At 44.0% G+C, this 16,468-nt stretch overlaps 1 protein-coding gene across 3 annotated transcripts in view; it reads right to left on the bottom strand.

Annotated features, from left to right (window-relative positions):
• Nucleotides 1-12,525: 12,525 nt before the first annotated feature.
• Nucleotides 12,526-16,468, bottom strand: part of CUNH12orf66 (chromosome unknown C12orf66 homolog) — a 14,808-nt gene continuing 10,865 nt past the window's right edge. For all 3 annotated transcript variants that reach the window (XM_028759112.1, XM_028759113.1, XM_028759114.1), the window contains exon 3: nt 12,526-14,546. In XM_028759112.1, coding sequence (XP_028614945.1) covers nt 13,730-14,546 — 817 coding nt within the window. In that variant the 3' untranslated portion in view covers nt 12,526-13,729. The remainder of the gene's footprint in view (nt 14,547-16,468) is intronic.

Here is a 16,468-nt window from a genome sequence, read left to right as displayed (position 1 = left end):
CATTTCCAATTAACTCTATTCAATTAATCTAAGCAGTGGCAGTGCATTACTGCTACCCACCCCAATGTTTTATATTCCTGAATGAGACACACACACACAGTCTGTATATTTTGATATGCCTAAAACAGCTCAATGGCTGGGCCACTTCCTAATCTCCACACAGCTAATCCACCTTCCTATATCCCCAAGTCATTACTTACTAAGATCTATATTCCATCTTTGCTGCCCTGGACCCAGATGTGCAACCCTCTCGAGCTGTGTACCCCTGGCTCCTACATGACGGCTATGCTCTTTTTTTCTGCATCTCTCAGGCATGCATGGTGTCTCTCCTCACCCGGCATTGCAGCCTCCTTCCTCCTCCTTCCTCTGTCCCTTGCCCAGGAATCCTAAAAGTCCTGCCTCTGTCTCCCTACCCAGCCATTGGCTGTTGACGTCTGTATTTACCAATCAGAACAGGTTTTGGGTGAACATAATTAGCATAAGAATACAAGAAGCTACATTTCCCCCTTGTGTCCACTAAAATGGCCTTTTCTCTGAGATATACGTTGAACATAATTATAACAGTTATATGTTAAGCATAAAGTATGATTTATACTAATAATATCTAGTCTATTAATTTTGTCAATTTAGGTACATTATCATCTATCCTAACTTAAAAGAGTTTATAATTGTACACCTGAATTATGTTTTGGTTTTAACTTCTATTACCATCTGAAAGACCATCTTTTTAAATCTAGATCATCTTTTTTGTTAAACAACTTGAGTTTGATTATGAGACTATAACTAATCTTCAACCTCGTCAGAGATCCAAGAATGAATTAAATATTACCCGAATATGGAGGAAGCACAAAAACATAGCTTCCAAATTTAAACAATTTGTAGAGACAGCCGACTGCCTAGACAGTCCCCTATTCCTCATAACATTGGAGTGTCTGTCTTTAGTCTTCTGGCCCAGAACCATCTGACAGACCTTAAGTGGAGCAGGAATTATGAAGGACTAGGTTATCTTGTCTTGGCAGAGCTAAACTGTCAACTATCCCACATCGTGTGTTCTTTTTTTTTGGACAGTAGTTTTTGTTTACAGTTGAATTACAGCATTACTTGCTCAGTGGCTAGCTTGACACAATTAGAGTAACTCCATATGGAGGTTATGAGAGTAATTCCATATGGAGGTTATGATGCTCAATATCTTCTCTGAAGTGGGATGGGCGTGCAGTCAGGAGCAGACATGGCTCCTAGTCAAAAGATCTATTTATAATGAAATGATTTTAAGTGTTATATTCTGTGGATCTCTGATGTCTTTGAAGACTATCTATATATAGTATATCTGAACTGTTAAACGTTGACTACTCTGAGTTATTTTTATTTGAATAATATTGAAAGCACTTTATTATAATCAAATGAGAATCTAATATTGTTAGAATTCGAGCGAGGTTTGGACAGACAACACAGAAGCCGATCCGATCCGGTTCCAAGGGAAGGGGTTTATTTGGGGAACGGAGTGGGAGAGAGGAGCGGGAAGATGGCGAGTGAAGTGAAGAGAAGAGGAAGAGAGAGAGGTTGGGGTGGTCCCAACTATTTAAGTGGGTGATGACGTGTGTAACTTCCCAGGTGTAGGTGAGCCAGGTAGGTGAATTCTGGGAGTGGTTGTCCCAGCAACGTAGGAGTCGCTGGCCCCTGAATATGAAGTCACCAAGTTCAGACTTATACTAACTAATATAACCATGAGTTTAGTATCTGGCCCTTAACTTGTGTTCGTTAATCATCTGAAACAGTTTGTAATAGGAGCTATAGAAGGATTGGGTCTAAGCCTTGTGTTCTTAAATGAATTGCACAGCTACTATGTCTATCTAAGAGGAACAATATTCATTTTAAATGGTATCGATATATAAATATTTATATCAATGAAAACCTTAAACCTGTATCAATGTAAGAAAATATAACTTTAGTTCTGTATCAAAATGTAAAGATTTCTACCAATGTAAGATTATGGCTCTAAAAGGTTTTATTTAAGGATAAATTTTGTAATCCATTCCTATATATCTAATTTCTTATACCATTACTCTATCCTCCTTTTCATTTCAACCTGCTTCCCTTTACCTAAGAGAGAAAGGCTAGAGAAGAGGAAAGGAAAGACAGACATCCCAGACTCTAAGCTCTCTATTGAGTTTCCTCCCTGTTCAAAATTACAACCATTTCCAAATTACCCCTTAAAATGACAACGTATCTGTAATTTATAAAATAACTTAACCAGACACCCAAAACCAAGGAACAGGAATGACGATTCTCCATAGCTTCTTTCTGCTGAATAGGGGTGATTAATTTTTTTTTAAGGTTGGGGAAGGATAGGAAATTTGGAAAAATTGGTTAGAATTAAGAAAGCTAGCTTTGGCATTTGTTATCTAGTCTCTGTATGTTTAGAAAGTTTAGGGCTTCACTGAAGTTTTGACTGGATCCATCTGAAAGGCTGGATGAACCGAGTTCATCGGGAATCAGCAGCTATTCTTGAAGTTGTTTTGGGAGTAAGTCTCTGGAAACAGCTTTAGGAGGCAAGAAGCTAGAACAGCAGGTCATCGTAGCATCTCTGATCTGAGGATGAATCTTGTCAGAGCTGCATCTTGGTGTTTTATTTTGTTTTTGTTTGTTTGTTTGTTTGTTTTGGGGTTTTTTTGTTTTTTGTTTTTTTTTGTTTTTGGGGGGTTTTTTGTTTTGTTTTTTGTTTTTGTTTTTGTTTGTTTGTTTTTTGGTTTTCCGAGACAGGGTTTCTCTCTGCAGCCCAGACCAGGCTGGCCTCGAACTCAGAAATCCGCCTGCCTCTGCCTCCCAAGTGTTGGGACTAAAGGCGTGCGCCACCACCGCCCGGCGGTGTTTTATTTTGTAATATATGAATCTTATAACCAAAATTTTAGTATTATAAAGATGTTCATATGAATTGGTCAACGTAAAAAACGTGGCTGAAATTCAAATAAGAGAACAAAGAGAAGACAACATTTCTAACACAACTAAACTAAGAATAATAATAAACCAGATGGCTCAGAGGTGACGGGTGAGATGGCCTACTCTTGCAGAGGACCTGAGTTCAGTGCCCAGCTCCCATGGCAGGTGACTGGACACCTTGGGTCCAGAACTCCAGCTCCAGGGCATCGGGCCCCGCCCCTGCTCCTGCATCCACAAGCGCCTGCATTCACGTACACGGACCCACTCACCTACACATGTCATTTTTAAAGTGAAAAGGTTAAAGAGGATATGTTCAGGACCGAAGACCGAGAGGGAAGGGTCCAGGAGTCCCAGGGAGTGAGCATGAAGGAGGGCAGCCAAATGAGTTTAGGAAGGGAGCTTTGAGGTCAGCCCCCCACCCAGTGTGACCACGACAAAGACAAAGATTAAGGAGTATTTATTGTAGTGCCTCAGCAGCGCCCCCTAGAGCTTCTCCCACAACGCGGGGATGGGATTTATCCCAGAGGCCCCTTGATGGGTTTCAATGAATCCTGCAATTACAACAGAAAACGTTGTGGTCCTCACCCTCCCACTTTCCACACAGTCCTCGTTTATCCTGCTAGGTGGCACAAGCAAGGTATCCTGGTCACTCTTCTGATCGTGTGAAAATACCTGAAATGAACTGAAAAGGAAGAAATAACTTATTTGGGTTCAGTACAATTTCAGAGATTTCAGTCCACAGTCAGCTGGTTCCATTGCTTTGAGGCCAGAAAATTAAAGCTAAGTTTCTCAGTTCATGGCCATACAAAGCAGAAAGGAAGACCAAGGTTCCAGTATCCCCTGCATGAGTTTGCCCTGTGACTTAACTTCTTTTCTCTTCCTAATGTTGCCACCATAGGCTGACGGCCAAGCATCTAACTTCAGAAGAGCCGAACAACAGAAAGTAAGCCCTCTCGTCTGAAAACTCAAGGAAGCAACATGAGTCTCAAAGTAAACCAAAAAGACTATGGGATGCATTGGTGAGATGATACTATCAGTAGTAGTATCAGACTCGGTACAGATTACAATAGCATTGTCACCAGCTCAGGAAACAGAACATCTTGGAATTCTGGATGTGGTGGCACATGCCTTTAACCCTAGCACACTTGAGGCAAAGGAAAGTGGATCCAGGCAAGTCTGGTCTACAAACCAAGCTCCAGGTCAGCCAAGGAAACACAGTAAGACTCTGCAAAACCTGTAAACAGAGAGCAGTGGATAAGGTGTTGACACAGGAGCAATGCTTCAGCAATTAAGAGCACTTGTTGCTCTTTCAGAGGACCTGAGTTTGGTTCCTAGGATCCATGTGGTGGTTTACAGCCAATCTGTAACTCCAGGACCAGGACCAGGACCAGGACCAGGACCAGGACCAGGACCAGGACCAGGAGATCTGGTGGCACCAGGAACAAATGAGGTGCATATACAGCCACGGAATCGAAACACTCACATACATAAACATTTTAAAGTTCAGTGAAAATGACAGTCTTCTTTCTTACTCATGTCTGGGGCCTGAGTAACTGTTTCTATAAGAGCGGTAGACAAATCCTCCACTGAAAACACTAAGAACAACCTTTTTACAGTAACTGCATTACAGCTCAGGTTGCTGCTGTCCTGAGAAGCTAGGTGTATCTAGATAGAAAAGAGCCACAGCTGGGGAGCTTGGTGGCTTTTACTGTCCCCTCTACCCAATTATCCCAACACACTCTCATTCTCAAACTTGCAAAATACAATTTGCAATTATACATTTTTTAAATGTTGCTTTTTGATTTTTTTTGTTTGTTTTTTGTTTTTTGTTTTTCGAGACAGGGTTTCTCTGTATAGCCCTGGCTGTCCTGGAACTCACTCTGTAGACCAGGCTGGCCTTGAACTCAGAAATCTGCCTGCCTCTGCCTCCCAAGTGCTGGGATTAAAGGTGTGCACCACCACTGCCCCACTTTTTGATTTTTTAAAAAATGTCTTTGTTGTTGTTGCTTTAAAGAGTTTGGATACTCAAAGAGGTTCCCTACTCAAGAAAGAATGAAGAAAGGAAGGAAGGGAGAGAGGAAGAGACAGGGGAGGGAGGGAGAAACCTACAATTTCCAAAATAAAAATAAAATACAAAAATGCCAATGGTGTTATTGGCAAACTATAGCACATTATGCACCAGGAACCTTTTTTTTTTATAGGCAAAGATGGCATGAGGTGATGATCAAGAAAAGTACAACCCTTGACGTGAAACATCAGTAGTAACTTCCCAGAAGTGCACATTTTCTAGGGTCCTCCTACAACCTACTACATTGCTGTCACGCTGTACTGTTCACACCAGGGATTCTGATAGACGCTGAATGCATTATCTATAGCAGTGTTTCTCAACCTGAGGGTAGAAAGACTTCTTCACAGGGGTCACCTAAGGCCATCAGAAAACACAGATATTTGCATTATGATTTATAACAGTAGCAAAATTACTACTTTTATGGTTGGGTGTTACCACAACACGAGAAACTGTGTTAAAGGGTTGCAGCATTGGGAAGTTTGAGAACCACTGATCTAGAGGCAAGTTTCTCTACTAACAGGGAGTAACAGTTCTGGCAAAATGTGAAGGGAATCTGCAAGTGTAACAAGTTTGAGAGCTATTTGTTACTGGACTGGTTACAGGCTCTCCCAGCATCAGGCTGCCAGACTGCTTGGAATGTACTCTCCTTATAGCCCCAACCTTAGCATAGTTATGTTCAATAGTTACTCCATGAGTGAGTGAGTGAGTGAGTGAGTGAGTGAGTGAGTGAGTAAATGAAGAGTAAAGAGAGAGACACGTACTGGAAAGGAGCCGTTCACACACTATCTGCTTCTGCTCTGGGGCTGCCCTAACACAGGCCTAGCCTAGGATCATGGAGACCAGGAAGAGCCCAGAGGGATTGGAGTGTCCCGCACTGACATAAGTCAACCAACTGCATCACTGCAATCTCAGGCCAAATATAACTGCATTCCAGAACCACTCGGCAATTTCCAGACCAGGAAAAGCAGAATTATCCCTAGGGACAAATTAGCAAAAGTCGGAAGGACGATCTTCCATCCACTGTCAGATCCCACTGTTCATTTCGCCACCTGCAGTCACAGCTGCAATGCCGAGAAGCCCTTTAGAGTAGGTAGTTGCCCTCAGGACCCTCCCCGAGCCAGCATTCAGAGTCCCACCCCCACTCCCCTCCCCCCACCCCACTCCCGTTCGTGTCAGGTAGAGGGCTACCAAAAAAAGGCGGCCATTTGCTTCCCTCCGTTATCCAGTATTGGTATCATACAAGTAGCATATGGTTTTCAATTTCAAGCACCCCATAAACAGTCCTTGTTGTCCAAAGCAGACTGAAAAACTAGGTGACCATTAAGGAAACCTTACAGATTTACACAGAACCAAAAATGTCTCCAGGAGGAGAAGAGCACATCTGTCCAGCCCATTTCTTCTGACTCACTTCCTCTGGAGAAGTTACTCAGAAGAAATCAGTCAAAGGGCCACGAAATAATTACACTGGCAACAGGAACCCAGTAGAAGAATAGAAGAGAAACCACTAAATCACTCTGCTCCAGGGCTTCTGAAGCAGAAGGTCACCTGGGATAGCTTCTAATTTCTCATTTGGAAAGGAAGAAAGGCCAGTCTCTCAAACATTTTCTTAAAGAAAAATATCAGAGGCTAATCTAATGCTTTTATACACCAATTAGGAAAAAAATACTATGTGTATAATTTTAAATTTTTAAAAAATATATCGCAAAATACCTATGTTCTAGTTTGCTTTCTATTCCTGTGATCGACAGCATGACCAAAAGCAACTTGAGAAGGAAAGTATTTAACTTACAGGTTTCAGCGCATGGTTGAGAGAAGCCAGGGCAGGAGCTCAAGGCAGGAGTTAAAGAGGAGACTATATTGCTTACTGGCTTGTTTTCAGGCTCTGATTCAGCTGCAGCCAAGACCCACCTGCCTAGGGAATGGTACCTCCCACAGAGGGCTGGGCCCTAGGGGATGGTACCGCCCACAGTGGGCTGGGCCCTAGGGAATGGTACTCTCACAGTGGGCTGGGTCCTAGGGAATGGTACCTCCCACAGTGAGCTGGGCCCTCCTATATCAATTAGCAATCAAAATACCCCACAGATATGCCCGAATGCCAATCTGATGAAGGCCATTCCTCAGCTGAACATCCTCTTCCCAGGTGTGTCAAGTTGACAACGAAGATTCGCTATCACAGCTTGGAAAGATTTTTGTTTTAATTAGCTTTTTCTGCCAAAATTATCTGTTTTTCTGCCAGATTATCTGCTAGATACAGTCTTGCTTTGCTGTAGCTAAAAGGTGTGTGTTGATGAAGGGGCAAGGCCTAATTAGACTTGTGCCGCTAGTGTCAACATGAACCTTCGCCCCTCGGTTTTTCTGTCTTCCTGAAAATGACCAAGTAGTTGTTAAATATATATATACAGATATATACAAATATATGTGTATATATATGTATGTATGTATACGTATATGTATATATATATTTATCTCAAAATGGTTACTGTCAGATGTGACTTCAAACTGGGTCAAATCACTAGGGTATGTTCAAGCTCCCTGAAAGTCAGGGGTCGGGGAGAGGAATGGAACAAAAGTAGATTAGTGGAAGACAGCAGGAAGTAAGGCAGAGAGGAGAAATGCAGGGGAGATGCAGGGGAAACTGGCACCAGCAAAGGAGAGACAATTAGCCAGAAGCAAGAAGGGAAACCGGTAATATTTACATAGTCTATCCTGAGTCGAGAGGGAAATGGCCCTGTTGATTCAAATCTTAAACCTAAGAGGGAAGAAAAAAAAAATCCTAAGGAATGCTGAGAGTTGGGGAAGCGGTCTTCCTCAGAGAAGAGCCTAGTGGTTTCCAATACTAACTGCTCAGCCCTGAAATCACAGGCACATAGGTAATGCTAAAAGGACTGAACAGGTTGTAATTATATATATAGGAGTGTGTGTGTGTGTGTGTGCAGGCACACACATGTGAGCATACAACTAAAGAAAAAGAGGCCACGAATTTGAGAGAGACAAAGGTTCATGAGATGTGTTAGACAGAAAAAAACGAAGAAAATTTTTACTTACAATGCCAAGAAATGAAAACTGGAAAAAAAAATCCTTATTAATGTAAAGATCCATTTCTTAAAGATAAAAACAAAACAAAACACCACACAGGTGTCTTCAAACACGCTAAGAACTGTTTTTAGAGCTGTTTTAGGACAGGGGCTCAGTCTCCATCACCAGTTGGGAGGAAACTTGTTTGTTTGTTTGTTTGTTTGTTTGTTAAAGGTGAAACAGGGCTGGGGACATACCATTGAGATGCAGCAATTGCCCCGCACCATAAGGTCTAATCCCCAGCAGTGCCGAAAGCAGAGTGGGGTAAAACAGTCCAAAATCAAACTGACTACACTCCTAGGTGACCCAGTAATTGATGGTCTCTTTGTAGATATATATTCCAGCTAACAAATGCAGGGATTGTAATTCGACCATCAACACTTTGTAACCTCTGCCATACAACCTGTGTAGAAAGCAAGACGCAGACATGGTCACAGGTAACAGTTCGAACGCACCTATTGACAGGGGGGCTCAATAAGAGCCAAGTGGCACCGATCTGAAATGACACTGTCAATTCTAAAAGCTAGGAACAAAGAACCACAGAGATTTGAACAGTGGGTGTGTCCTCAGGCATTTAGCTGCTCATCTTAAGCACAGGGGTTCCTCTGACTTGGTGAGAGGAAGAGAACATGACTTGTACTTAAGTCAGGGAAGTGTGGCTAACCTTTTATTCGTACTTTCCAGTCCATTTCCAACACAGTGTCACACACACACACACACACACACACACACACACACACACGGCCTTCTCAGCCCCACACTAACCCGTGAAAAAGGCAGCCCAGGTGTGCTTGGCCCCACTTTACAAAGTTGCTGAGCTTAGAAGCTGACACGACAAAGTGACAAACCCACCAAGCTGCCTGTGACATCTGAAGGCAGATATATGTTAAAGATCACCTAAGGGAGGGCGGGGGAAGTTGCATTTCCCTCTTGAAAGGACAATTTTCGAGTGTCCAAAGGGGCTTGGTTGTCCAGTTAACAGTCTAGCTTCATTTTAACACGTTCCTTAGAGTAACATTGTCAGACACCAGGCTGGGCCTCACAGAAGACAAAGGATTCATCCACTTGGTTTTTTTTTTTTTTTGGTTTTTTGTTTTTTGGTTTTTTTTTTGGTTTGGTTTTTTGAGACAGGGTTTTTTTGTGTAGCCCTGGCTGTCCTGGAACTCACTCTGTAGACCAGGCTGGCCTTGAACTCAGAAATCTGCCTGCCTCTGCCTCCCAAGTGCTGGGATTAAAGGCGTGTGCCACCACTGCCCGGCCACTTGTTCATTTAACAAACAAAAGTCCCTAACATTCCATTTGCCAAACGAAGACTCAGGAGGCAGGGAGAGCACCCAGCTGACCTTCCTACTCTGTCCGGCAGTGAAAGGAAATCTTGGTTGGAGCCCCGACCCCAATGGGGAAACGGCAGGTGTTTGGCCACGCCCCCGGAATCCAGGCTCCTGACACTAGACCTCCATTTAACCTGCGCCTTGCAGTCACATTTGACTATGCAGCCCCTCCCAAAGAGGTGTCACCTAACACAGTGAGAGGGCGTGACTACAGGCTTCAGCCTCAAGAGATTTCCATATTCATGAGTTACCTAAAGGCCAGAGGCCACAGCTAATTAAGTGACCCTCCTCTCTTCCCCCTCCCTATTTAAGCCAGCTCTTCCCTGGCTTAAGTGGGGGATACACCCAGACTATCTACATTTGCCATAAACAATGTCTTGGAACCCTGAACTCCACGTGTCTTTTGGGGCCCTTCTCTGCATTCCAGCCACAGGGACTGGCACTACCCCACCGACAACCCAGAAAGAAAATGTTCCTTCTCCCGAGTCTTACCCTTCAACACAAAGACCCTCCTTTCTCTTTCTTATGTTTTCTGATGTTCACTCCCTGTCAACTGGTCGCTTCTCTGCCTCTTGACCTATTGTTGACTTTATTTAATCCCGTTTACTGAAAGCTCTTGAGCTAAAGGTGTGTGCGAGGGCTGAGCCGCTCCCCAAGATTTTTCCAGTTCACAGTCTAGGGATTCACAACCTGATCAAATGTCATGCAACATCCGCTATACAAGCAGCACCTTAAAACTACAACACGTTTAAGGGAGCTGGCTGCACTTCCAGTTACCCAGAACTCAACAGGTTGTGGTTTAGAAATAAATGTCAAATCAGGCAGCACGGTTAATGTCCACATTTCCACTCAGCAAAGCAGGCAGTGCACATCTCAGCCTTGCATCCAGGGAGCAAATCCCAATAAAAGTCACTTTGCTTGACTTGAACCAAAATGTGAGTGTCCTATATTTGTGTATTTAAGTCACCACTGCTTCCCTGAAGGCCTGTATCCTGCCCATGGTCACCACGATCTATGTGGAGTCTCACCTCTGATGATTTTCTAGCTGCTTTCTGGATCCGGACCTGGGCTCCTCAGTAGCTAGGAATGTCACAAGACTTCAGACCTACCTGGCGAGAAAGAGGAAGAAAAGGAAGAGGAGGAAGAAGAGAAAGAGGAGGAGGGACATGTGGGATGTAAAACTAGAAGAGATAGCTGTCAAACAAGTCAAAAGGCTGGCTCCACAGAAGCAGACAAGCCTGGCCAAGAAGAAAAAATAACCTAGAAGAAGCAGAGGAGGAGGAGGCAGTGAGCCCTCAGGACCAGAGCCCCTGTCAAACCTAACAAGTCTGTATCCAAGAAATGAGGAGCTCAGCTTGGCTTCTCCTGTACCCATGCGAGGATGCCTACCCTCTGTGCTGAGACGTAGTTGTCCAGCCCCTGCACCTGAGTCTACATGTAACAACGTGTTGTGGGGCCATATGGAGGCCCCACAACCCAGCCCTCCAGTTTCAGGAGGCCCTCGGAGAAGAACCCCACAAACATTCATATACAATACAATTTGCTTCATCAGAAAAAAATTATACAGAGAGAGAAAGAGACAGATGAAGGCTGGTACAAGAATTGGTTTTCAGCCTCTCCAAGGTTGTCAACCCTATTTCCTCCCATCTTGGGACCATTATTTGGGTTTTTTTTTTTTTTTTTGCTTTTTTCTGCTGGTCCCTGGCTTTCAAATAGGCAGACTAACTCTGTGATACAACAGATAAATAATTTGATAGCAAAGCCTACATCATCATAAGTTAGCTATGGAGGACCACGAGCCTCAAGATGAGGTTGTTACTTTATACAGGGTGTTTCCAAAACCCATCTCCACCCAACCTGAAAGGGGGGACTTCTGCCCCTAGACTAAGCAGAGAGGGGCCACCCAGAACCCCCTCTGTCAGGCGATCTGAATTCTTGCTTAGGCTGCAAGGCTAAGCACTGCAAGGGAATATAAATAAAAGATAAAAATATCTCTCTGGGTTCCCTGAGGGACAAGCCTGACTGCATAGGGGTTGATGTCAAAAGTATCCCCTCTCCAGAAAAAAGACATCGGGATGGGTATGGCCCTCATGCCTCACTGGACAACGACAGGGGAACTGGAGCCATTACAAGGTCCCCTTCAAATACTGGAGGTCAGGCCTCTATCCCAGCCTTCACAAGTTTAGAATTGCCACAGCCCTTCTATACTTAGAGAAGGGAGATGTCAGGGGCAGCCCTGCTTACACACTGAAGGCCTAAAATCAGCCATAGGCCTAAAATCAGCAATAGGCCTGTCATACATGTATACTAACACCAAGTCTTGGGTCTCAGTGGAAAAACATTGAAACAGATGGCTATAAGCTAATGTAAACAGGCAGCTTTTGTGGAAATTTACAAACCTGAGTAGTCATAGACCCTGTAAATAGGTAGCCTGGGCAGACAATACCAACTTAGATAAGGACAAGCGAGTCATAGGCAGAGTCATAGTGACTTGTCCCCTGAACCTTCACCCAGCCGATACCCGGTTCTGATGATATCTGTATTCCCCCTGAACACCCACACTCCAGTGGCATTCCCTTCCCCACATCCTGCCTTTCTGTGTTTATAACCCCTGTGTGAATGAATTACGATTTGAGGAAAAATAAATTATAAAAAAAAAGAAAAAAATTATATATCTGTAATATATATATATAAAACTTTATTGAGGAGCTTGAGAACGATTAAGGAGTCAGCACTAATCTTCAAGGTTCCTCCAATACTGACAGTGCATAGGAACTTACGAGTTTATGTTGCCACAGATTTTCTTCATAGTCACATCTGCTACCTGTTCTTTGTAAATACCTCTTTGATTACTCAAAATTTGTTTAAAAATAAATATACAATTCAAATATGTGTATATTTGACCATTTTAGGTAAGATATATTTCTATATGTTTTCTATACATCCCTCTATGGTCTACTGAAGCCTATAGATTCTTTTAGGTACCTGGGGAGCCACATCATTAAGGCTAATGGTGGTTTTAGTCAGGAAAAAAAAAAAAAACAAAAAACAGTAGATACCAAGGATTATTTTTCAGTTTCTCAACAAAACACAAAAAGAAGAAAAATGGTTTGGTTTTTAATTCCAAATGTTTTCAATGTTTTTAATGTGAGGTCAATATTATAAAATTTGTTCATATTTGAATAGAAACAGGAGAAAATGCAGAGGAAATCACTACCCTCTGTTTAAAGACAAGTTTATATGAAAGTGGGGAGATGCAGATAACTGGCAGGTGGATTCTTGTACAGGTAGCCCACACTTGACCAGGAGGCCTGGGAGGGCTTCACGGCCCTGCCTGAGCCTTGTGCTCTGTGGACACGCAGCAGACAGATCCAAACAACCACAAGGAAAGCGTGGATCTGACCAGAATGTTTACACGCGCTCCAAAGGAAGAACACCAGTAACAGCTCAATTCTTTCTGGTGGTTTCTTTCCATCCGCTTTCCTGTGAGCACGCATTAAGTCTGTCATTTTGATTTCATAAACTGTGCTGTGTGAGAAACTAAGACACGGTTACAAACACACGGCTGCGTGCTTTCTAAACCTGAGAAGAACGGACCGTGGAACCAGATGGAAACCCAGCTCAGCAGAGAAGTGATATCCAGCCGGCAACAATAAGACCCTGAAGATGGCTTGGGTTGACTTAGGACAGTGGACTACCAAACCCTTTAAAGGTAAAAACTGATGCAGGTGGAGCTGGAGGTCACCTGAAAAGGACCTGTGACTGGTTAGACTCCTGTAAGGCCCAATCTGTCATCTCCCACTTCACAACCTGATAGAAGTTTCTCACCAAGATTCCAATCGCAGTATAATACTAATTAGATAATTAGTAAAACTAGTCAGTACTCGTGTTTGTGAAACTGAAAACAATCCCATCTGGTATCTTCTCCCCCGCTGCTCCTCAGGGACAGAGAGAGAGAGAGGATGTTAGCAAGTGCTTCCGGGCACAATGGTCAGAGTAGTAACAACAACAACAAAAATCTGGAAAGATAAATGAAAGACCAATAAATACTCAATCAACATGAAACACAGGGAAATCAGAAGATGTTGCTACTCCTTCGCTGTACCATGGTGATTTATTCAGTCACCATGGTTCTTCTAGACTACTCTTTGGAGACGCCGTCCTTGGTCTTAATTGCTTATTAACTGTGTGACATGATCAGGGAGGCTCTGTCTGTAGCTCGGCTCTGACAGAAGCATGAGCTAACATAAATTCAAATCACAAACTACTCAACTGAGAACAGTGTGTCCAGTCTTGGAAGTCCTTGGGCGAGCTCCGGCTAACCTTTGGATCCAGGCTTCAGACTTGCGAACACTTTGGGGTTCTTAAGGGCAAGCGATAGCTCGTTGAGGAAGGAAATGAAATGGGAGTCTCTCTCAGATTTCTTTGACTCAAAAATGATGACGATGGTGAAGTGGGGTTCCGGGCGGGTGAGGAAGTAGGTGCTCTGGACTTTGTCATCATAGAAGTGGACCACTTTCTCCAAGCTGTTCAGGTCGGATGCTCGGTCCGTCATGATCATGATAACATTGGGCCAGTGCATGACCGGCCTGTCGCTGGGCAGAGACACCACGGCTGGGTACTGGTCCACTCCCTTAGGGGCCTCTCGGTAGGAATGTGGGTGGTGGTAGCCATGACCCTGAAAGCTCTCGGAGCCCCGGTTGTCAAAAATTAAGGACACGTTGGCAGCGTCATATTTCCTGATAAAACTGGAGATCTTTCCAAAGAGGTCCGGGTTCGCCTTGGCAGTCAGCGCTTTCATTTCTGAAGCGGTCGTCTGTCGGCTCAGCGCCTCGTGGAAGTAAAAGCTAAACTTGGCCAAGAGCATGGTCTTGAGTTTCATGAGCCAGAGGAAGAGGTGTGGCGGCTGCACAGCCTTCTGGGACTGCCCTCCAAACAGATGCTTCTTGGTCTCCCGCTGCTTCTCAAAGGTCTGGCCCCAGCTCTGGAGCTTCGTGTGAGCGTTGTGCAAGGTAACCAGGGAAGGGAGGAACTTCCACTCCGAGATCTGAGCCTGCGCCTTGAGGAGATGACTCAGCACGCCCACTTCCAGCTGGAAACTGCTCTCCAGAGGGCTGAGGATAGGGTGGTGAAATCTAGGGGGAGGGGATGGGCAGAAATCAATAGAAATGCCACTTCACACGGAGAAACCCTTCAAAATACCAAAACAACAGCATACTGCCAAACACACTGCCAGCCAAGTGCTACAGGGCCGCCTCGGTGTGTGTGTGTGTGTGTGTGTGTGTGTGTGTGTGTGTGTGTGTGTGTGTGTGTTGGGGGAGGGGGGAACTGAAGCGGCGGAGCCTAGGTTGGTTCATTTTTACAACTCTGGTATATCTTGAGCATTTCATTTTATTCTCCTAGGAAACTAACCTAAACTTTGTGGGGTTTCTTTTAATGAAAGTAACTAACTTCTATCCAAAATTAAGGAGAAATTACACTGACTGTAATTCTTCATTTATTCACTCTGGGAACTGTATCATCAGAACAAGGAATCCTTTTTCAGGGTATGAAACTAAAAAACAATTCTCAGACATCTGCTATCCACAGATAGATTAAAAACAAAACGGTGGCCAAGGGGAGGCAGGACACAGAACAGTGGATACATGCAATGCAGGTGCCACCTAGCAGGAGGACGGGCACATGCCAGGAGAGGGCAGTGGGGGAGGGTAAAGAAAAGTGACTCCTACGTAAGAAGATGAACCCATTATTCTGTAATGAAACCTTAAAAATTAATTTAAAAAAAAATTGGCAGTCGACAGTCTAAATTCATAAATTCATTTGCCACAAAATATCTAACACTTTTTTAAAAATCACTTTCCTCAAATCTGTAAGAAGGTATGTATGCCCTTGAGTAATCTGATCCTTACTCAAACTGAGTGACATTCATTCCTTTCTGGGTTTTGTCCTCCCGCTCCCTCCCCCACTCTGTTTCCAGCTCCTGTGAAATGATGAACGTACACCATCTCAGGGACTGGAGAGATGACTGAGGGTTGGGTACACCAAGCACTCTTTAGACCTGAGTTCAGTTCCCAGCATTCACATCAGCTGCCTCACACCCCCCTGTGACTCCAGCTCGGGCAGGTCTGCCTCACACACACACCCCCACACCCCCACCCCCCCACCCCGTGACTCCAGCTCGGGCAGGTCTGCCTCACACCCCCCTGTGACTCCAGCTCCGGCAGGTCTGATGCCCTCTTCTGGTCTCCATGGGCTACTGCACTCACGTGCACATACCTTCCCCTACACATGTACTTAAACATAAACGAATAAAATATACTACTTCAAAGTCAAGATAGTACTACAACTTTACTTTCACTTGCCTTACAAAAAGTGTTTTAAACTTTCTGACCTTGTGCTACAGTGATAGTTTTTACTGAGAGCAAGTTCTACACAGATGTAAACTTACCCCTTACTATATACAATGTATCTTGATATTTTGTAATATATATATTCACATTTCTTTTCAGGAACCAACTGCCATCTGTAAACACTGTTTCACTTCAAAATAATCTGGGGGGGGGGGGGAACAAGATGTGGGAGGACCCTTAGTCTCTCAGCAGGGGAGGACGGCAGGTGAGAGCACAGCCCTTCCTCCTCACTGCTCCTCCTTTACTGTTCTGACTCCTCTGCAGTCACTGTCCTAAATCTGTCTGCTCCCAAGCTAGGGCAGGCCTCAGCACTAGCCACTCTTGGTTTTTTGTTTGTTTGTGTTTTTTTTTAATTTATTTAATTTTATGCATGTGTTTTGTTTGAATTTCTATGCACTACTTGCATGCTCTGTGTCTGTGGAGGTCAGAAGACAGCACTGGATTCCCTGGAATTGGAGTGACAGCCGTGTGACATCATGTGAGTGTTGGGAACTAGACCCAGGTCCTCTGCAAGAGCAGTCAGTGCTCTTAACCACTGAGCCATCTCTCTAGCTCCTCGGACAGCTTTCTTATGTAGCCAAGGCCATCTTACTTAGGCAAGCCCACAGTAGGATGGGCCTCCTGTATCTATCATCAGTTATGGCAAT

This window comes from Grammomys surdaster, unplaced genomic scaffold (genome assembly GCF_004785775.1).
Source record: "Grammomys surdaster isolate TR1022 unplaced genomic scaffold, NIH_TR_1.0 126271, whole genome shotgun sequence".
NCBI lineage: Eukaryota > Metazoa > Chordata > Mammalia > Rodentia > Muridae > Grammomys > Grammomys surdaster.
This window is presented reverse-complemented; position numbering and strand designations above follow the sequence as displayed.